A 23692-nucleotide genomic window follows, 5' to 3' on the forward strand; every position below is an offset into this window, starting at 1 on the left:
TTTTTTTTTTTTTGTATTTCTCTTCTTCGGCAATGGACATTTTTGATGTTTGATGTTTTAATTAGACTTTAAATGTGTTTGAAAACAATAAAAATTCGGTTAATATTTCCCCAATAAACTTATTTTTTAGTTCATAAACTGAAAAATGCTGATTTAATTAAAAAAGCTATCGTTTTCATAAATCATTGTTTTATAATATTTTTTATAATATTTGTATATTTTTATATCATTCACTGTTAGCAAAATTGGATATTCATTAAAGCAAATTGAAGAACTAGAACCCTAATGTTTTCTAATAAAATTAAATAAAACTTAACTAAATTTAATTTAATTAAAAAAAAAAATTTATAAAAAAGTGCTGGCACTGGGCAAATGAAATCACTCACAATATACTTTATTAAAATGACATTTTTCTCAAAAGAATTTGAAAAACACAGTTTAAATGTGAAATATAAAACTAATTCATTTATTTATTTAAAAAATTATCTTAAGTATAAACCGAAAAATTGAAATTACATTTAATGCATCGTAATATGTCAGATGTGCAATATAAGTTTTTTTAACACTCTCCTGCATAAATCCCAGTATACATGGTATATGTAAATAAAATGAAGATATGGATTCAATATCTCGAAACCTAGCAGCATTCATGAAAAGAAGGATGATATCTTGCGTTGAGTCTTTCCTCCAGATAACTGAGATGCTGAAAAGAAATACAATTGTGGAAAAAATATTTAGCATAGTTATTTACTATCCCTTTTAAAGAATTATATATTTATATACAGTATAAAATATATATATACCTTGATTTAACTGACTTGATCCAACGTCTGAATCCTGGACAACCACAGAATCATTTCCAGTCAAGGATTTTAGCAGCTCACCAAACTGCTTCCTGTGCTGTGGTCGAATGAGCACAGATAAACCTAAACCCACCCGGAAAAAACAAAAATAAAGAATAACTTTATTTAACAGATATTCAGTTGAAGTCAGAATTATTAGCCTTCCTGAATTTATAACCCCCTGTATGTACACTCACCGGCCACTTTATTAGGTACACCTTACTAGTACTGTGTTGGACCCCATTTTTGCCTTCAGAACTGCCTTAATCCTTCGTGGCATATGTTTAACAATGTACTGGTAATACTCCTCAGAGATTTTGGTCCATATTAACATGATAGCATCATGCAAATGCTGTAGATATATTGGCTGCACATCCATAATCTCCTATTCCACCACATCCTAAAGGTGCTCTATTGGATTGAGTTCTGGTGACTGTGGAGGCCATTTTAGTACAGTGAACTAATTGTCGTGTTCAAGAAACCAGTCTGAGATGATTCATGCTTCATGACACCATGATATCATGTGCGTTATCTTTCTGGAAGTAGCCATCAGAATATGGGTACACTGTGGTCATAAAGGGAGGGACATTGTCAGCAACAATACTCAGGTAGGCTGTGGCGTTGACACAATGCTCAATAGGTACTAACGGACTCAAAGTGTGCCAAGAAAATATCCCCCACACTATTAAACCACCACCAGCATGAACCGTTGGTACAAGCCAGGATGGATCCATGCTTTCATGTTTTTGATGCCAAATTCTGACCCTACCATCTGAATGTCACAGCAGAAATTGAGACTCATCAAACTAGGCAACGTTTTTCCAACCTTCTATCATCCAATTTTGGTGAGCCTGTGTAAACTGTAGCCTCAGTTTCCTGTTCATAGCTGACAGGAGTGACACCTGGTGTAGTCTGCTACTGTAGCTCATCCGCCTCAAGGTTTGACATGTGCGTTCAGAGATGCTTGTCTGCATACCTCGGTTGTAACGAGTGGTTATTTGAGTTACTGTTGCCTTTCTATCAGCTTAAACCAGTCTGGCCATTCTCCTCTGACCTCTGGCATCAACAAGGCATTTGCGCTCACAGAACTGCCGCTCACTGGATATTTTCTCTTTTTCTGACCATTCCCTGTAAACCCTAGAGATGGTTGTGCGTGAAAATCCAAGTAAATCAAAAGTTTCTGAAATACCTATACCAGCCCATCTGGCACCAACAACCACGCCTTGTTCAACATCACTTAAATCAAGCTGTTGGACAGGTGTACCTAATAAATTGGCCGGTGAGTGTATTCCGCTCAATTTCTGTTAGATTTTTAAGATTTTCTCAACACATTTCTAAACATGATAGTTTTAATAACTAATTTCTAATAACTGGTTTGTTTTATCTTTGCCATGATGACAGTAAATCATATTTTACTAGATATTTTTCAGGATACTAGTATTCAGCTTAAAGTGCAATTTAAATGCTTAACTAGGTTAATTAGGGTAATTACTGTAGGCATGTCATTGTATAATGATGGTTTGTTCTGTAAACAATAGAAAAAAAAATTGCTTAAGAGAGCTAATAATATTGACATTAATCTTTCTTTAAAAATTACAAATAAAATAAAAATAGAAGAAATAGGAAAAAATTTATAAAAAATATTCCTTGCTCTGTTAAACATCGTTTGGAAAATATTTGAAATTCACAGGAAGGCAAATTATTCTGACTTCAACTGTACATTTTTGACAATATTAAAAAAGTGATGATGAACCCAAAAGAAACAGACTAACGTTCTAGTAGGGTGATGTCTTCATCTCTCTCGGTCAATAAGCTCACAACAGTCGACACCATCTGTTCATAATTGTTTGACGTTTTATACGCCTGCAAGGCTGAAAACATCTGACGGGTTTTTTCTGCACCGATGGCCTGTTTTATGTCTGACAGCAGAGAAGAGCACGACGGGCCTTCTTTGACGGATGTTTGTGGCTTCTGTTCTTCACTTCTCACATTCACTGTAGAATTTCACAAACAAATCAAAAATCAAATATGTGTGCATCCAGAACAAGCTGCCTTTTTAAAATCACAGCATCTCCAGTATACCTCCGATTTTACCTTCCCCTCCATTAAGTTGAATGGTTCCTAGGTGCGAACCACCTTGGTTCAGCTGTCGACTAGAATTCAGCTGCTCAATGGGTGGATTTACAGGTGGAATCTCAGCTTTCACTAGAAAAAAAATAACAGTTTAAATGAAGTAACAGTTCCAACTTTTAACTACTGACTTATAACTTACCTATTATTATTATTATTATTATTATTGGCTGTTTATTGTTACTAATAATGTATGATCTTATTTTACATCCTTAATCCTAACTAACACCTAAAACTAACAACTAAATTACTAACTATTAATAAGCAGTTTAAAATGTAAAATAGTTGTTTACTGAACATAAAATCTCGTACCCTAATATTAAGTATTAATATTTACCTTAAGCAATATTTAGAAAATAAAGCCTAAATGTTTACTTTCAGACAGAGTAAATTTTTTTGTTAGAAAAATTTAATAAAATGATTTTTTTTAATTTAAATAAAAAAAATATGGTTTACTACTGAAAAAGAAAATAAGGCCTACATGTTTACTGTCAGAGTGCATTTCTTTTGTTAAATAATTAAATAAAGAATAAATAAAATCCAGTGAAGTTTGAGCCCTGATTTTATCTTTAATTCCTGTATTTTGTTTAATCGCAGTTAATTTTTAATGACAACTCTAAAATTAAATGCCTAACTTATGAGGAAAAAAGAAACATCACTATTTCAAAATATATTGTTTTGTAACCATGTACAGTTGAAGTCAGAATTATTAGCCCGCTTATTTTTATTTTTTTTAATAACTAATTTCTAATAACTGATTTATTTTCTCTTTGCCATGATGACAGTAAATAATATTTTACTAGATATTTTTAAGACACTTCCAAACAGCTTAAACTGACATTTAAAGGCTTAACTAGGTTAATTAGGTTAACTAGGCAGGTTAGTGTACTTCGGTAAGATATTGTATAACAATGGTTTGTTCTGTAGACTATCAAAAATAGTTAGCTTAAAGGGGCTAATAATTTGATTTTTTGAAAAATTTAAAACTGCTTTTATTCTAGCCAAAATAAAACAACTAAGACTTTTTCTAGAAGAAAAAATATTATTAGACATACTGTGAAAATTTCCTTGCCCTGTTAAACATCATTTGGGAAATATAAAAAAATAAATTCAAAGGGGGGCTAATAATTCTGACTTCAACTGTATTATGATACGAATCATATCCCCACATTTCATATTGTCAAAAGTGTTTGTACTTCAGTCACACTACACAATAAGGTTCCATTAGTTAACGAATCAATACGTTAGCAATACAGTAGCAATACATATATTAATATTTGTTAACATTAGTTAATGAATATATAAAGCTATTTTATTATTAGTCCATTAGTAAACTCACACTCCATTAACTAAAGCTAACAACTACAACTTTTCGTTTTAATAATGCAAGTGTTGTTCATGTTAGTAAATACATTAAATAAACTCAATTAATGAAACCGTTTTGTAAAGTGTGACTGGTACTTCTTTACCAGTCAATGTCTAAAGTCAATGTTGAATAAAAAAAAGAAATGTAATAACAGTCTTTCTGCAGCACCAGTAGTACAGCTACCAGGTCAATCCGTCACCCACTGCTCAGTGGATGCTTTCAAATGTATTAGTAATTTTAATTTAAAATATGATTTCCAGTTCTGAGCCTTATAGCATGCTGAGCCTTGTAAGCATGTAATGAAATAGGTTTCTTACAGTAACAAAAAACGTCAAATATGTGGAGAAAACAGAGATTCTAAGCTTTCAAATTGTACCGAATACAGGGCTCCTGACCCATCACATGGATATACAGATTTAAAAAAATACATTGTCAAACTGGATGTCACCAAAGAGTTACAAGGTTAATGTATAAGTGGGGGAAACAAAGATAAAATATATATTTTTAAGTAATTTGCTATGGTATTGAAATTAATACAGAGAATTGTGAAAATGACTGTTATTGGAATCAACTACTGAAATTAATGTGTCACATACTGTACAATGTACTAGTCAAGAGTTACCGGAGTTGTGCCTGAGAGCCTCTTTCTCCTCCCTGGACAATGAATGCTCCTGTTTGTAGCCACAACCTTCACCTGTTAACTCCAAACAACGCTCATCATATTCTTTCTTATGGTGTGGTCGGATAAACTGATAAAGACCTTGAGGGAAAAAAAAAGTTGTAAGTTAAAGTCAGATGGCAAATAGAATTAGCAAATTGAAGCAATTTGAATTTAAAAAGCAAATTGACCCTTTGCTAAGCCCCGCCCTCCTTAGTTACTGTTGTTAAGCTTGTCAAGCTTAGACATTGCCAGGGATATAATTAGTCATTTCTGGCGAACAGGTGAGATATCCGAGAAAGCCAAACAAAAAAGGACTGCAGTATGCATTACAGGGGTATATTCACGATATTATAGGTAACCGATTAGTAAATAATTTAATCAGAATTGAAGCTAGGTTAGCGTAGCCGCCTCATAACCTGAGCATTCAACAGCTTAGTTCATGCACAGCAGGATAGGTGAAATTTAAAAATATTCTAATAATAACAAATTAAACCGTGATTTTCCTTTATTTAACCAAAAAGCCTGATCGACAAATTGTTGTGAAATGAAATATAGCGTTACAAACCAATGAGGAAACGCATGAACAGTGCTTCTACATAATTTATTTATAGAAAGAGCAGCCAGAAAGGCGAAATTGATGGACTTGTGCCGAATATTAGCATCATTGACCCATAACAATGTACAGTACCTATAACTGTCAGTGTGTTTGTGTGCTTTTTATACAGTTTCTATTATAATTTGCAGTTGAGTGGAAAAAATAAAGAAATTGAAATGCAAATCAAAGTATAAATAGCAGAAGTGAACAAAAAGATTTTCCCTACCAGCAAATACTAATCAGACACCAAATATAAAAGCAGACACTAACCTGCTAGAACGTCATCACCAATGACAAAATTTTCAAAAACACAGACGAAAACATCTGTGAACTGTAGCTCTGACATGGACACGAGGGTTATAAATTACTGAAAAACAGCTGCGGGTGAAGTATATTGATCGCAAGCGCTCAGATTGTGATCACATCTCGGTTTTGTTCTGTTGATATGTAACTTCAAATATTCGTAGCTTGAAACAGATGGAAATATGATTGCTATTAGTATGACTACTATTGCGAGGGCTTAAACGGATTAGTGCTCATAATATCGAGCGAAAAAGAAGAAAAAGACAGCTGGGAAACATAACCTGCTTTGTATTTTTGTAGGAAACAGTTTAGATATTTTCACGGTAAGAGGTGTGCGAGTTATTAGCCCCTTTCACATATACAGACCTTTCTGGAAATTACCGGCAATTTTCTGGAAAGGGATCATGTGTGAACAGGGCCTTTTTGAAAAAAACGGTAAATTCGTTCCAGCAATTTTTATGGAAAGAGAAGTTGTAACATTGCCTTTAATTTGCCGGAATGCTGCGCTGTGTGAACGCAGAAGGAAAATTACTGCAAAGAGCACGTTCACAATTAGAACATGTTGACGTGAGACATCTAATCCACCCAATCAGAACACTCAGACATATTCACATCCACGCTGTTTATGAAAATAAAAAAGCCTTTGAATATTTTTCCACACACATTTACCTGCTAGATGTTAATCAGATAACATTTCCATGTTCCTTCTTCATGCCAACTATGTAAAAAATGATCAATTAAATGCTTTTGATAAACCGCTGTTTGTTTACCTTCAAGATCTTTCGCGTGTGCAGGTGAAGAAGCCGGTGGACACCAGCACACACATAAATTATGTACCATCAACAAAAGCCCGACTCCTTCTGTGTTTAAATACAAGCGCAGCCGTTTAGAGATAATTTCTGGTTAATGACGTCAGAATTTACTGGTGTTTTGGAATGGATGTGAGAATGCTCTTTTCCGGAACGTTCTTGCCTGTGTGAACAGGGCTTTTTTAAATTTACTGGTAAAGTTGTTCCGGTAATTTTCCGTATATTTACCGGAATCACTGTGTGAAAGGGGCTAATGCCATCTATGGCTGAATGTGTCAGGAATATCGAAAACAAAACCAACTTAACCCCGCTCTTTTAGTGCTTGATCCATGCTGGCATTTCTCCAATTGGGTTTTAGGTTTTGGAAAGGGAAAAAAATTCCACCACCCTGTCCAAACTTTTAGGATCCAGGGTATCAGATTTGCACAAACCATATGCATAACGCTTTGGCTTGTTTCCCTCGCTCAAAAACTTGACAGTTCTCCTGTGCATAGCTACGGTTGCTAAGCTCGGGCGGGCTTAGCGAAGGGTCAATTGACTTGACTTAATAAACAAATTCATTTAAATCTTTGTATTGTTTCTCCTTTTATGTAAATGCATATTCATTCATTCATTCATTTTCTTTTCGGCTTATTCCCTTTATTAATCAGGTGTCACCACAGCGGAATGAACCGCCAACTTTTCCAGCATGTTTTTTACGCAGCAGATGCCCTTCCAGCCACAACCCATCTCATTTAGCCTACCCAATTCACCTATACCGCATGTCTTTGGACTGTGAGAGAAACCGGAGCAATCGGAGGAAACCCACACGAATGCAGGGAGAACATGCAAACTCCACACAGATACACCAACTGACCCAGCCGAGGCTCGAACCAGCAACCTTCTTGCTGTGAGGCGACAGCACTACCTACTGCATCACTGCGTCGCCCCCATTATTCATTTTTTATATTTCAGTGATATTATTAAACAATATGCATATGTTTAAACCAATTATAAACAACACAATTTGTAATGTCATATTTTTGTCTTTTAGTTGGCTTGAAAAACCACCTGTAGAAAACGCACTCGTTCATCTCTGACACTGTTCCAGACCTTTGCACCAGTTTGCACCTGACACGTTCTTAAAATCACTCCATGTTTCTATAAAAACATTGCGCATTGCTGAGTGTGCTTCAGACAGGTAAGTGGGCTTGACAAACCATCCATAGAAACTTTCTCTGTCTGTCTCTCTCTCTCTCTATATGCACTGAACACTTTACTTAAACTCCATCTTACAACAACTCAATAAGAAAAAACAATGTTTATTTGTGAATGTATCACAAATCATGCTGCACTACTAGTTTTCTTTAACCTTAAATACCGTTTTTGCACAATATCTTGCACAATATTGTTCTGTCTGTTGTAAAAGTACTTGTATAGTGTGTCTTAGGTTGTGTATAGTTTAAGTATTTATAGTATATGTATGGTTAGTATAGTTAGATTACTACTCTGGTATGTCAGTTATGTATAGGTTTAAAAAAGCTCTTACTTTCAGTGTTGGCTTCATATTTATGATTGGTTATTTATGTAGCACTGTGGTTCTGCGAGACACGACATTTCATTCCACTGTATGTCCACAGACATAGTGAAATGACAATAAAGCTTAACTTGACTTGTATTAGATGAGAAAACTGCTGTAGCTTTGTTTACCAAACAAGGGTTTTAATTGCATTTTGACTGTAGTTTAACATTTTTTTGTGTTTTTTTATATTTTTTTTTTTTGTGTGTTAGGTTTTCTTTTCAAATTCGCAGAATTTTTGTTATTTAACGCCGCACAAAATATCTAAAAAAAGTCAAGATTCAGCCTGACCCTGCTTATTAGTTATTAGGGGTGTAATATATCACAATTCTCAGGATTCGGATCACAATATGTTTTTTTTTAGTCACGGATCAAACCATTTTACAGATCAGCCATAAAGGGGAGGGGACAAATGTAATTTGCTTTCCATTTATTACAGAAGCAGCACTGCAAGAAACTTTCGGTTTTAACAAACAAAACTTAGAACCTGTAATTTTATTAAAGAATAACATGAAGAAATAATCAGCTGAATAAAAATGAATTGTAAAATATTCAGGACTGTGAAAAAAAATCAGTTGCGGATGACGCTAAATGTAGAAATCTAACATTATAATTTGTACAACCCATATTTATTTGTAGTCTCATTTTCAATAAATGGTTCAGTTACTCATTTATAAAATTCATTTATAAAATTTATACTCATAAAACTTCATGTTTCATTGCTAGATGGATAATTTTTGAACAATTATTCAGTGGCATATTTTCGATGGTTGGTTGTCGCCACCTATTGGTTAAATAACGTAATTGCTGCCTTCAACTTTCATTTTTGAGCGTCGCTAAATGCATATGACGGTGATTTTAATCTTTACAATAAACATCAGTGGTTTTATTATAAACTGTTTTCCCAGCACGTCTGTGTTATTTGACTAAGTTCTTAACTAACTCAGAAGACTCAAGACTGAATCTCTCTTGATTTTCGCGTTTTTTCAAACACAGAGTTGAGTGCAGCGATTCAAAGGATTAATAAACATATGCAAAATCACTATCATTTCAAATTGATGTTGTGTGGGTGTTGAGCTCCCGATCTTTTAATGATTAATCGTGCAACTTACACTGAATGCATCGACGCAGGCTAAACAAGTATTGACAGAAAACACCTTTAATAACCTAAGAAACCCACAATATTCCGAATAACCGAATAACCCACCACAACTTCTTCCATCTTCATTATGTTTTACAAGAAAGCCCAAATGCTTTCATACATGTGATTTGAACGACGTGAGAGGCGTCTCTTTCTGCGAAGTTAAAACAATGCTTTAATCTCTGGGTTACGTGCGTTTCAAATCGTGGGTTGTGATCCGTTTGGTGATTTATGTACAAAACAGTTGGTTAAGTAAATTGTTTTCTTTTAGCAGATATATTATATGACTCACTTTGTTTACAAAACAAGTGGATTTAATTAGATTTGCACTGTAAACTTTCAATGAAAGTTAAAAGGTTATTATTTTTAAATTATGTCATTTTCGTTTGTGTTAAGTTTATAGTTAATATATGCTCAAAATCATTCCACAGATTTTTACAAAATTCTATGTAGAAATAGCAATAAAGTCCACAGATTCTGTCTGGCCCTGCTTATTAAGGCTGATTTATACTTCTGCGTCAAGCACACGTGTGTGTTCCGGCAGCCTTCACATGGTCGCATAGCCCTGGGGAGCTCCAGATGGAAACCTTTGTTTTGTTTACCTTATAATTAAAGTTGTTGCACGTCTGCCGGTTCCCACCTCTAAATGAGCGAGTTTTAGCTACTTGTACATTAAGATAGTGTTAAGAAAAAACAAAACTCTCGCGAAAAACTCAATACAGAGGAACATAACATAAACTACTGCCAGCTAGTGTTTCGGAAATGTTATTGCAGAGCAACACAAACAGCACGCAGAAGTATAAATGCATGACTATGCGCAAGGCATGCGCCGTGGGTCACGCGTATTAACGCTAAACCAGCCTTTTTCTATGCAGCACTCATTACTCATGAAGGCTCATGCGGAATCTGCATTGTATTTGATGTGTTAATTTATAGTTCATTTACTCTACAGAATTTTTACTAAATTCCATTGCTGAAATAAAAGTCATCAGGTTCTGTCTGGCCTAGTTCACAGTGTGGATTGATTGAGATCGCATCACATACCTCTCAGCAGACTGTGAGTGTTGTGGTCTTGTGTGAGGGGTTCAGCAACAGTAGCCAGAAGGTTATTCAAGTCATCTGCAGTCTTGTATGACTGAAGCGCCTCCATGATGAGCTTGAAGTTCTCATGACTCAGGCATCTTCTCAGCTCCATCATGAAAGCCTTGCCAGTTTTTGCAGTTTGGGAAGTCACTGTTTCCTGAAGCACAGATAGCAGAAGAAATAGAATACATTATTATTATTAATAATAATAATAATAATAATAATAATAATAATAATAATAATAATAATAATAATAATAATAATAATTCCTTTGGTTGTATAAATCCATTTATTATGCTAATTCAATAAATGTGAGGGTAAGTTGTGTCATTATTACATTGCAAAATACTTTTTCACAAAAATAAAGACCAAAAAAGGGCTCTACACTACACAACTGTTCAAAAGATAGGAACTTTACGATGTTTAGGTTTTTTTGGGAATAAATTTGTTGATTTTACACGAAAGGGCCATACAAAATCCTCTAAATGTCAATTTCAATAAAACAAAAATAAACATGTTTAAGTTTTTTCATTATTATTACGACTTTTATTCTGAAAGGGCACATTAAATTAACAAATGTAAAAATTCTGTCATCATTTACTCACTCTTCACGTGTTTGAAAGAAACCTATTTGAGTTTTTTCTTTTTTCTTTTGTTGAAAACAAAAGAAGATATTGTGAAAATACTGGTTGCTGGGACCCATTGAATTCCATTGTAATATTTTTTCCCACTATGGCTGTCGATGGGTCCCATTACCCAGCATTCTTCAAAATATCTTCTTTTGTGTTCAACAGAAGAAAGAAACTCCAAAAGGTTTAAAACCACATGAGATGAAGGTAATAAAATGTTTATTTTTGGGTGATCTAACTCCTAAAGTTGACATTAAATACATTTACATTATCAGATTTATTTCATTTAATACAAAGAATATTTCTTTTTGAAATAAATTAGCAAATTGTGAATTCATTATTTTTTAAGCATTAACTCTACATTAATAGACGTTAGTAAGCAGTTTATAACTGCAGATACAAATACTCTATTCTTGACTCAAAAGCACATGTATAATATGCTTAATAATGTTATTTTCATACTTTGTAACTGATTAATTTTTCATTACTAAATTAAGTATCGCATTATTTACACATCTTTTGTATTTAAGAGTAGTTGGGGATTTTAAGATCATTCAGAATGAGTTAGTAAATGATTAATAAACTATTCAAATCAACCTTTATATCTTATTATTCAGGCATATACTAATAGTTAATGTGTATGTTAATAAATGCTTTATTTACTTAATCTAGTGAGGACTATTTATGCTTTATAAATCCCTAATAAATGACACTTAAAGGCTTAGTATCAAATGAACAATAAATATTTGCAATCTTATCTAAAAAGTGAAATTACTGTAAAGTTTAAACATTGCTAAGAAACATGAGTGTTAAAATATAACATAAAACTGGATAACAACAACAATATATTTTAACAATACATTATGATACAACATTTTAATGTTATTTAGCGATGTTTAAGCCGTACAGTAATTTTATTTTAGATAAGGTTATTTATAAGGGATGATTTATGATTTATAAAGCATGGGTAGTCCTCACTTTAGATCAGGTCACAAAACTGCATGAAGTTGACTTAATAAAGCATTTATTAACATACATAGTACTATTAGTATACACCTAAATAATAGGATAAAAATGTTAACCTGAATAGTTCATTAATCATTTACTTATGCATTCTGAACAATCTATAAAAATCAGCAGCTTCTCTCGAATAACTAGTTTGTAAATAATGCAATACTTAACTTGGTAATGAAAAATAATAATTAACAAAGTATGAAAAAAATTATACGAGCACATTATATTTATCCTAAGTCAAGAGTAGAGCATTTGTATCTGCATTTGTATTTGTTTACTAACATATGTTAATATGGATTTAATGCTGAACAGATAATGAATTCACTATTTGTTAATGTTTAATAAATGATTCATTCTGTAGCTATTATAAAGTGTTACCGGCAAAGGTAAGATTAATCACAATATGCGTGTGCCTTCTATATACACTTGTTTCACGAACATATCTTATATCAAAATATAAATAAACATTTTACATTAAATAAACATTCTAATACATACATAAATATTTACACAGTACACACATACAGTTGAAGTTAGAATTATTATCCCACTTTGAATTTATTTTTCTTTTTTAAATATTTCCCAAATGATGTTTAACAGAGCAAGGGAATTTTCACAGTATGTCTGATCATATTTTTTCTTCTAGAGAAAGTCTTATTTGTTTTATTTCAGCAAAAATAAAAGCAGTTTAAATTTTTTAAAAGCCATTTTAAGGTCAAAATTACTAGCCTCTTTAAGCTATTTATTTTTTCGATAGTCTACAGAAAAACCATCATTATACAATAACTTGCCTAATTACCCCAACCTGCCTAGTTACCCTAATTAACCTAGTTAAGCCTTTAAATGTCACTTAAAGCTGTATAGAAGTGTCTTGAAAAATATCTAGTAAAATAGTATTTACTGTCATCATGGCAAAGATAAAAGAAATCAGTTATTAGAAATGAGTTATTAAAACTATTATATTTAGAAATGTGTGAGAAAAAATAAACAGGGGGACTTCAACTGTATATGTCAAAACAAACTTTTTATTTTGGAAGCAATTAATCTTTGCCCACAGCTTATTATTATTATTATTATTATCGTCATTATTATTATATAAAAAAAGACTAATCAAAAAATAATAATAATACAGCTTCCTCATAGTCTTATTATACTGAGCATACTGGGGTATTCTGCATATACCAATGAAATTTAAAAAAAATGAATTAAGATGCCTCACCCGTTCTTGAACCACTTTAATTTTCCGTTTCCCGCCCCTCGATTCATCATCCAGACGTTTGTCATGCTGGAGAGAAAGAGTAGACAAGCGACTCGCCTGCAGGGTCAAAAAACCAATGAGAGAAATGGAAAATTAGTGAAAAAGATTTGCTCACAAGTTACGGCACGTGCAAAAAAAAAATTATAAGCTAATCTGATGAAAGGAAAAGGAATTGATGATAAAGATAAAAAGAGATCAAAGTTGTCATTCAAAACCCTGATCGTGATTTATGAGGCAATTCTTTACCATTCATATCCCATTTACTCAGCAAAAAAATCCATTTTCTAGGTTATTCACTTTCAATTTCTCTGAGAAAAGTCTTGTGCTCTTCCATTAGGCTATCTTATGAATTCAGAAGATCTGGAAATTGTTGCAAACATTGTATTGGACAGTTTTTATCATACTTGTCTTTTTTACACAGCGGCACTATACATCACTATCCACTTTCATTATATGGACAAAAAACGCCCGGCTTTCTGCATTACATCTCATTTAGTGCTAAACGTTGGAGAGAAAACAAAATTGGTCTCACCCTTTCCTCCCCAACCATGCTGTCTTCCCTTTCTCCTTTGTTGGTTGTGTCATCCAGGGCGTCCAGCAGGCTGACTGGTTTCCTTTTGCTTGTCATCTCCATCTCATATTGAATGCAAAGTCTGGCTGCACCTTCTCGTCCTGAATGTTCTTCTGAGTCTGAAACATCAGTCATTTTTCCTGACTTGTAACTAGGGCTGCACAATATTGGAAAAATCTGACATTGCGATATTTTATTTTTCTGCGTTATTTATTGTGATATGAATACAATTTCACTATATGACTTGAATAGCTATATTTCAGAAAAAAAAACTCCTTAATTTAGATTGGTTGGGTTGATTTTGTAAAGGTGTGAATCATGTATAAAAATAATAATAAACAAATAGCAAGCAAGAATAATTACAATAGAGCAAACGAAAAAGTCAAATAAACAGTGTTTTATGGTTTTCTGGACAGTCAAACAGTACATTTATTTCAGATAAAATAACTTTCAGATGTAAAATAACACTGTTTAGTCGTCATTGTATAAATTATTCAGTAAAATTATTCTTTATTAAAGTAGCAAATGTTTCACGTTATTGTGCCTCTACACTTCTTTAAATGCCTTTAAAACACGTGCAAAAGATAACGTTTCCCTCTGTTGTGGTTATACTTTGCAATGACATCACAACTCTCAATTGTTGTTCAACTATAATCCCAAATTAACACTGCATATCCTGTGATGTGACACACACATTGCGATATCGAAAAGATATATTGTGCAGCCCTACATGTTAAATCATTGTCCAAGGCATTTTTACAGAACTGCTTTTGGGCATTCTTAAATATCCAAGCTTTTTAGAAATCATCGTGATACTAAATGACACTCAAAGACAAAATGATATTGTATTAAAAGTTATTTGTAACATAATCACTTCTTTTTCACATTCTAGGGCTCTTGTGTTTTTCTAAGCTATGAAAGAAAATAAATGGAGTTTTACCATTTAAATAATTATTAGATTTAAATTAGGATTCGATTTAAACTAATTAAATTAGGATACAATTAACCATCTTAAAATTGCACTGATCTGGTGGGGAGAGTGGAAAAAAAAGCAGAAAATATATATTTTAAACTTTTAAGTGCAAAATCATTTTAAGGATGAATAATTTAAGGAAAACTAAACGTTTCACACTCGAAACACAAACCATAAAGTGAACAAAGTTTCTGTTTTCATAGGCCACACTGCCACTGTTTTTGACCAAATAAATATAACTATAAAATCTTAAGAATTATAAGAAATTTTATAATATTGTGTATTTATATTATGGTATTATTATTTTATATTATATAAATTTTATTACTTATATCAGGGGTGCTCAACCCTATTCCTGGAGAGCTACCTTCCTGCAGAGTTTAGCTCCTACCCTGATCAAACACACATGAACCATATTAAAGGTGCAGTATGGAACTTTGACACCCAGTGGATGAAATAGATATTGCATTACTGGATCAAAACAAACGGAAGCGCAGGTCGCCAGATTGAGGACCAACAAGGCTGATTAAACTCATGTTCCATATAAAAGCAACGGCACCCGATAGAAGGAATATTTTCCATATTAAAAGGAGTTTTTGTTCTAACCAACACATCGAATTGACATATTAGAAACGGCTTTTATTTCTCACAGGTGAACAACAGAAAACTATGATCAACAATGAAGACAATGATCACCTCAGGTACATCACATGAGCTTCATTCAGTGTTAAATGCTAATAATGTGAGTTTGAATGCCATTTTACGTGACATTTATTGCCATACTACTGAAAGCAGCAGCAGATAGTTCACCTCAGATCTTAAAAAATAAAATAAACCGTATGAAATGGAACTTTAAATCTCTGAAATATTGCAAACCAACACATATCAGTGATTCAGCATGTACATTTAATAATGTTAAAGAGGTTTAATATGTATTAATGATTAATGCTTATCACTGCAAATCTTATCATGTAGCATGTTGTTATGACACAGGGTTACAATGTAACCTGCTCACCTAATGTTTACATTCAAAACATTTATATTATTTGCTAATTAATAACCTCATGTGGAACTCTGAATCTGCTTCTGATTCCGGAGTCTGCTACTGTCCACTGAGGGTCGCGTTTTAGTCATGGACACATGTTTTGAGAGCCTTTCTAAATGAAATATGTATTTTCCATGAAGGCAACCCGGGGTGCTGAAATATAACTGGCTATACTGGCAGTGGGTGGGTTAAAAGAACTAAAACAAAGACAGATGTTCCGGCACAGAAAACATATTTTCAAAGCAGAATATCTGACTTCAGCATTGTTTTTTACATAAACAAAAATGTTCACTTAGCATGTTTCTTAAATATCTGCAAACATAATATGGTATTTTATGCTTTAGAAGAGTCAAAAACTTACATACAGCATCTTTAATTAGAATCAGGCAGATGTGTTTAATATGAGTTGCATCTGAAATCTGCAGGAAGGTAGATTTCCAGGAACAGGGTTGGCCAACTGTGATTTATATCATTGTATTTTTTGCATTTTAATACTATTGTACAGTAAAAAAAAAATGTAAATAGTATTTTACTGCAAAATAACACCACTAATAAGCATGTTATTAACTAAAAGGTTATATTGCTGTTTTTTAAAGTAATAATCATATTTTCATTTTGACAATGAGAACAGATTATAATGACGCTTTTTTTGTTCTGTTTTATTTGAAAATCCGGTGACATTTAAGAGCACTCCTGAAAGCTTCTCTTCCATTTTATGACACAATGCTTAAAATATGTTTAAGATAATGCCACAACAGCAAGTATGCACAGTAGTGATGTTAACCGAATAATTGTGAGTAAATCGCATACAAAATAAAGGATTGCGTCAATGTGTCATGCAAAGATATTTCTATAACTATATTTCCTTCTGTCTCTCAACATCCACATTACTCCTGAGTCGCCACACACTCCAACTCTAGTTGCATTTCGCAGAAACCTACACTCTCTCTCACTCAATAGACTTTCCACCATTGTTTCAGACTCTCTTCCTCCAACTTGCAAACTCTCTGCACTTGATACGAACAGTGCCACTGATACACTTTGCTCCACACTAGCATCATGTCTAGACAGACTATGTCCTCTTACATCCAGGTCAGCCCGTGCCAGTCCTCCTGCACCCTGGCTCTCTGATGTTCTCCGTGAGCATCGCTCAAAACTTCGGGCTGCAGAGAGAATTTGGCGAAAAACTAAAAATCCTGAACAGCTCATAACATACCAAACTCTTCTGTCCTCCTTCTCGTCTGAGGTTACTTCTGCAAAGCAGACGTACTTTTGTCAGAAAGTCAACAGTGCCACCAATCCTCGCTTACTTTTTAAAACATTTTCCTCCCTCCTATATCCTCCTCCTCCACCCGCATCCTCCACACTCACTACTGATGACTTTGCTACATTATTTTGCACCAAAACTGCAAAAATCAGTGCTCAATTTGCGGCACCTACAACAAACACGCAAGATACACCACCAACACTACACACACTCACCTCTTTTTCCCAGCTCTCCGGGTCTGAGGTGTCCAATCTCGTGCTATCTAGCCATGCAACCACCTGTTCGCTTGATCCCATTCCTTCTCATCTCTTACAAGCCATTTCTCCTGCAGTCATACCAACACTGACTCACATAATTAACACATCTCTTGACTCTGGTTTATTCCCTACTTCATTTAAGCAGGCTAGGATAACCCCACTGCTAAAGAAACCCAACCTGGATCAAACGCTACTTGAAAACTACCAACCGGTATCCCTGCTTCTATTCATGGCCAAGATTTTGGAGAAAGTAGTGTTCAATCAAGTCCTGGACTTTCTTACTCAAAACAACCTCATGGACAACAAGCAATCTGGCTTCAAGAAGGGCCACTCAACTGAGACTGCCCTGCTCTCGGTCGTGGAGGATTTCAGACTGGCTAAAGCAGACTCTTAATCATCTGTCCTCATCTTGCTGGATTTATCAGCTGCTTTTGACACTGTAAATCACCAGATCCTGCTATCTACGCTTGAGTCACTGGGCGTTGCAGGCACTGTTATTCAATGGTTCAGATCTTACCTCTCTGACAGGTCATTCAGGGTGTCTTGGAGGGGAGAGGTGTCCAACCTACAGCATCTAAACACTGGGGTACCTCAGGGCTCTGTTCAATGTCCATTCTACACGACATCTTTAGGACCAGTCATCCAGAAACATGGATTTTCCTACCACTGCTATGCTGATGATACACAGCTATACCTCTCTTTTCACCCTGATGATCCCTCGGTTCCAGCTCACGTCTCAGCCTGCCTGTCAGACATTTCACACTGGATGAAAGATCATCATCTTCAGCTTAACCTCGCGAAAACAGAAATGCTTGAAATTTCTGCCAACCCGACTCTACACCATAACTTTTCAATCCAGATGGATGGGGCAACCATTACTGCATCCAAAATGGTAAAAAGCCTTGGAGTAACGATTGATGACCAACTAAACTTCTCTGACCACATTTCTAGAACTGCTCAATCTTGTAGATTCGCACTCTATAACATCAGAAAGGTCCGACCCTTCATACCTGAACATGCAGCTCAACTTATTGTTCAAGCTCTTGTTCTCTCCAAACTGGATTATTGCAACTCTCTACTAGCCGGGCTTCCAGCTAATTCTATCAAACCTCTTCAGCTGCTTCAGAACGCAGCAGCACGAGTGGTCTTTGATGAACCCAAAAGAGCACGTCACTCCACTACTCACCCGTTTGCACTGGCTGCCAGTTGCTGCTCGCATCAAATTCAGAGCTCTGATGTTTGCTTACAAAGCGACCTCTGGCTTTGCTCCTCCTTATCTGCTCTCACTTCTGCAGATATATGTGCCCTCCAGAAACTTGCGTTCTGTGAATGAACGTCGCCTTGTGGTTCCATCCCTAAGAGGGAAGAAATCACTTTCCCGAACACTCGCATTCAATCTGCCCAGTTGGTGGAATGAACTACCTATCTACATCCAAACAGCAGAGTCACTTGCTGTCTTCAAGAAACGACTAAAAACTCAACTATTTAGTCTCCACTTTCCTTCCTAATCTGTAACTGCCTCTCTGGCTATACCTCTAACTGTACTCTCTCTCAAAAAAAATAAATAAATAAAAAAATTTACTAATGCTTTGCTTCTTAGACTTTACACACCTGAAACTTGTCTATAGCACTTGTTCACTGCTGCTCTTATAGTTAATAGTAAATTATACAGTCTTATAGTAAATTGCTTCCTTGTCCTCATTTGTAAGTCGCTTTGGATAAAAGCGTCAGCTAAATGACTAAATGTAAATGTAAAGAAAAGAGATTAACTAATGAGATTAACTAGCCTGATCCATAAAATATAGTCTCAGGTACACTTTTTAATCAAACTTACCTCATATGCCGACATGATGCCTGTGAACTGCAGAGCTTGTGCAAATAAACCCACATCACTAAGAACAGATTCTTTTTTACTGCTCTTTTCTTACTACTGCCATTTGTGCTGAGTTAATTTTGTTAGTGAGAGCAGATTTGCATATTCATTTAAATTTTGATGGTCGTTATCAATTTCCTTTTTTTTGTATTTTATGTTTATTGTTAACACTCACTTGAGTACAATCATACAATATTTCAAAATACATTTGGATCTCAGTACGTGACCTTAAATGACATACAATTTACATACATTATTGGCAGGTGTTCCAACTCTACATATACTCAAATTATGGTAAAATATAAAAAGAAACACAGCATAAGAATCAAAAGGAAGTTATAATAATAATACAAATTTTAACAACTAATTACATTCAGAGTGAGAACGAGGGTCCTAATATATTTCCTTTAAGAATAATCTTAAGTGATCACCATCATTATACACATCAGGTATTACACAGAATACATAGTCGTTATCAATTTTCTAGTTATATTTTCCAACTTTTTCCTTCTACTTAAAGAAGGGGAAAAGGTTTGGTGTGAATACAGCCAGTAATTGAATTCAGTCTCTTTTAAATAACTTGAATTGAACATGAAGACCTTTTAATTTATTTATTTATCTGTATTTTTTGATTTCCTTTATTTTGTATAATCATTTGCTCACTGGGTCTCAGAACAGCTTGATTCCCAGTAAAGTAACTTACTACACTTATATAATCAACTACAATTCAGCAAATGGCATAAACGACTTTTGCCTAAATGACCTTAGAAACCAGTAGTGCGTACATTTGCTTAATTAAATCACAGCTAACATGATTTGACAAATCCCACATGCAGCATTAATACAAGAACCAAGAGCCTCATGAAAAAGACAAATAGTGGTGAGCTCACCTAATTTTCTCCTTTTTAGGCTGGGGACGTGAGCGTCTAGTGTTTTGGCCTTTTGATAGATGTCACTGGGCCAGACACTCTTAGTAGGACAGCTGGAGCCTGTGTTGAGCAGTCTGGTGTCTGCCTGATTCTCATGGCCATCTCCCTTTCTTTTCTTAACAGGAACCGGTCTCTGATACACAAATTAAACAATGAATGTTAACCATGGGACGATAAATGGTTTCAAGGTTTACCATGAATTGGAAAAGCCAAGGTTTTAAAACCGTCAAAAAACTCAGTTATATTGTTCCTACGGTATATGTAAGCTTTTTTAATAAGGTTTTTTATGTTTTGTAAAAATAAAAATTGTTTTTATTTAAACTGATGAAGCTAGCAGAAGTCAATGATTTATTTTAATAATCTAGCCGGACATATTTACTGTTCCAAAATACTTGTTTTGTTATTTTGTTATAAATTTGTTATTTTTTTACCAAGATATTTAAAAAGAGTTATTTTAGAGCAGTAATCACAATACTGTGAAATCTTGACATTTTAATCCAAAGTTATCAAACCATAAGAAATTATACTGGCCCATGCCTAATGAATGTGCACCTCTTAAACTGAATGGTTAAAGTTGCAGCCCATAAGTTTTGCATCTTTGTCGCCATCGCTGGTTGAACTGTGCAACTGCAGTTATTTGCAGAAAAGAGTGGAGGAACTATGACCTCAATTTGTATGCAAAAACCTGAAAGTGAGTTAGCATTTTAGCAGTTCCTGTTCCCTCATCCCAAAATCAATGGGTTTTTTCAATGGGATTTCGGTTAAATTGCTTAAATAAGGTTTGTGGCTAACACAAACTCAAGATACTCTCATGTTTTATTCTACGACATAAAACACCAGTTACATCACACTCTTGATTTTTTTAATCTGTTACACTACTTTATAACAATTTTTTTAGGGGTTTTTCACCTTTTATAGGATAGTATGGAGGACAGACAGGAAAGCACTGGGAGCAGAGAGAGGGGAAGGATGGGCATAGGACCTTGAGTCAGGAATCGAACTCGGGTCGCCCTGAGCACTATGGTGCGATATGCTGGCACACTTAACCACTAGGCTATTGGTACCGACTATGTTACACTACTTTAAAAAGACGGTTGCTATCAAGTTGCTAAATGGGACTAGAGGCAGTGTCTGAGACATTATACGTCATCGTGCTGAACTGTTCTGGAACGCAGCCTGCTTGCGTTGAGCAGTTAGATTTGTCTATAATTTCAGTATTTTCATGAAGAGTATTTTATAGTTTGTAGTGTTTATCTAATTGGGAATTCTTATTGTGTGTAGATAATGCCTTTGCTTGTAAAGAGTCAAGACAGATTAATTTGTTGATCCTTTATTTTAATTAAACATTATGATTAACATTGATTAATCACATTAAGATACTGCTTACCAGTGCAGCCTGTCTCTTTCCTGCTCTCAGTCATGCAAACATGTGAATAAATGTGTAAAAATATACATATATATTAAGTGTCATTTTAACATGATCAATTGCTTTTTTGTCGGTTTTAACACATTTAACTTTGTCATAACTGCAGTATTTAGACTCCTCCTTAAAAATGTGTAGCAAATGTGACTGTATGGGCTGCTTTTCGTTGTACTTCGTGACAAAAAAAGAATACTGAATGCTGTTCGCTATCTATGATGGGACTTGCAGGCATAGACTTGTCCCTCACGCCTCATTTCTGTTGTCTGTTGCTAACGTAAGCGGGATGTATGCACGCGAGCAATACACTTATTTAAATACGTCTGATGATAATACTATGTAGGCACATTTAAATATACAGTTTTAAAACTTTTACAACAACCGTAAAGCAAAACAATATGTATTTCCCACGTAATAAAAACTATCCAAAAAGCACGTAGGTCTATGTGTTTTTGCATATTTATTTGTTTATAAAACGTGAATTATAATATAATAAACTGAGAGAGTAAATCTTTGTCATGGAGCATATTTCTAAAAATAAACTTGAACAGTTGTCTGTTGTAGAATAGTGCTGACGTCACAGGCAAGTGGCCCGAAGGTACTGTAGTCCATTTCTAGCCTAATGTTAGCTTTTCGAGTTCTTGCGTTTGCATTTAAGATCAAAAGTACTAAAAGTATTTTCATGTGAGAATTATCCGGTTGGACAAAACGTGTAAGTGTTTGAGCACAGAGCCTATTATTTGCAATCTTCGAAAAGTCTATGGGAAAAACCTATGGGGATTTTGTTGAGGGAACCATCAATTATGCTAGCAGCCGATTAGCCTACAAGGTGACGTCATAGTTCCTCCACTCTATTCTACTCTTTTCATGAGTTGATTGTCAGTGCAGCTACTCAGTGCAGATAAATCTGATGTTTTGCTGTGTGTGTGGCTGTCAATCACAGTACCATTCGGGATACCAAACTTTGAGATTGTACGTCTTGACAGTTCGACACAAAGTAAGCAAGCAACATTTGTTCTGACCAACTGAGTGGAAAAAAGTATTACAATAAATTCCACAACACGCCAGTGGTGATTAAATCTAATAGCATTTAGCTTATATAACATCAAACCATGCAAATTATTATTACACGTTGTTCTAATATTGCTAATCTTTAAAATGTGTGACTATGAATTTAGTGTTTTTTTTATGTGGCGGATGCCCTTCCATCTGCAACCCTACACTGACAGTCCACCAAGGGTGTACTCACACAAGGCACGCTTGTCTTGAACCGTGCTCAGGCGCAATCCCTTCTCCCCCTCGGCCCGCACTAACATTACGTCATCGATGATGCGACTGTTCAATTTAACAGAAGATAAGCGGTCTCACTCTGTACGATGGAGATTGCTTTAGTTCTATTGTTTTGTATCATTTTAAATTGTTTGGGATGCGATGACACAGAGTCAACAGTTTCGTTCATTGAAAAGTAACAATGATTCATAAATCCATATGAAACAGTCCCTTAAATGTGACATCAGGTCTTCAGTTTCATGCTCATGCATGCTTTGCACTCACACTACAAGTGTACCAAGCCAACGGAACCGCACCTGGGCCCGATTCAGAGCACTCACACTTGTCAAAAAAAACTGGGAAATGGGGGTTAAACGCGCCTGGGCACAGTTCGGATAGCCTAGTGTGAGTGTAACGGAGGCCTCATTCCTCTGACCTCTAAAGGTGCTCTAGCGACAGACGCTAGAGGCCACGGTCTTTAGCCTCCTTCTTAGAGCAACCGACTCCCTTGCGGAAGGTCGCCGGTTCGATTCCAGCTCGGAGCGAGTTGGGTGGTGTAGGACCGGCGGGGTTACAGGAGTACACCCTAACTTGTGCTTGGAAACACCTATACACTTTCTTATTCACACACACACTCATTTAATTTATCCAATTCACCTATACAGCATGTCTCTGGATTAGGGGGGTACCTGTGTGTTC

The 23692-nt window shown here is 34.8% G+C and overlaps 1 protein-coding gene across 1 annotated transcript in view; it reads right to left on the reverse strand.

Annotated features, from left to right (window-relative positions):
* Positions 1 to 445: 445 nt before the first annotated feature.
* Positions 446 to 23692, reverse strand: part of rtel1 (regulator of telomere elongation helicase 1) — a 50290-nt gene continuing 27043 nt past the window's right edge. Inside the window, 9 exon segments of the mRNA XM_056468431.1 lie at positions 446 to 703; positions 804 to 926; positions 2615 to 2836; positions 2937 to 3047; positions 4961 to 5098; positions 10450 to 10645; positions 13351 to 13446; positions 13922 to 14079; positions 20266 to 20437. Of these exon segments, the coding sequence (XP_056324406.1) occupies positions 648 to 703; positions 804 to 926; positions 2615 to 2836; positions 2937 to 3047; positions 4961 to 5098; positions 10450 to 10645; positions 13351 to 13446; positions 13922 to 14079; positions 20266 to 20437 (1272 nt within the window). The 3' untranslated portion in view covers positions 446 to 647.

The sequence above is a fragment of the Danio aesculapii genome, chromosome 11 (genome assembly GCF_903798145.1).
Source record: "Danio aesculapii chromosome 11, fDanAes4.1, whole genome shotgun sequence".
NCBI lineage: Eukaryota > Metazoa > Chordata > Actinopteri > Cypriniformes > Danionidae > Danio > Danio aesculapii.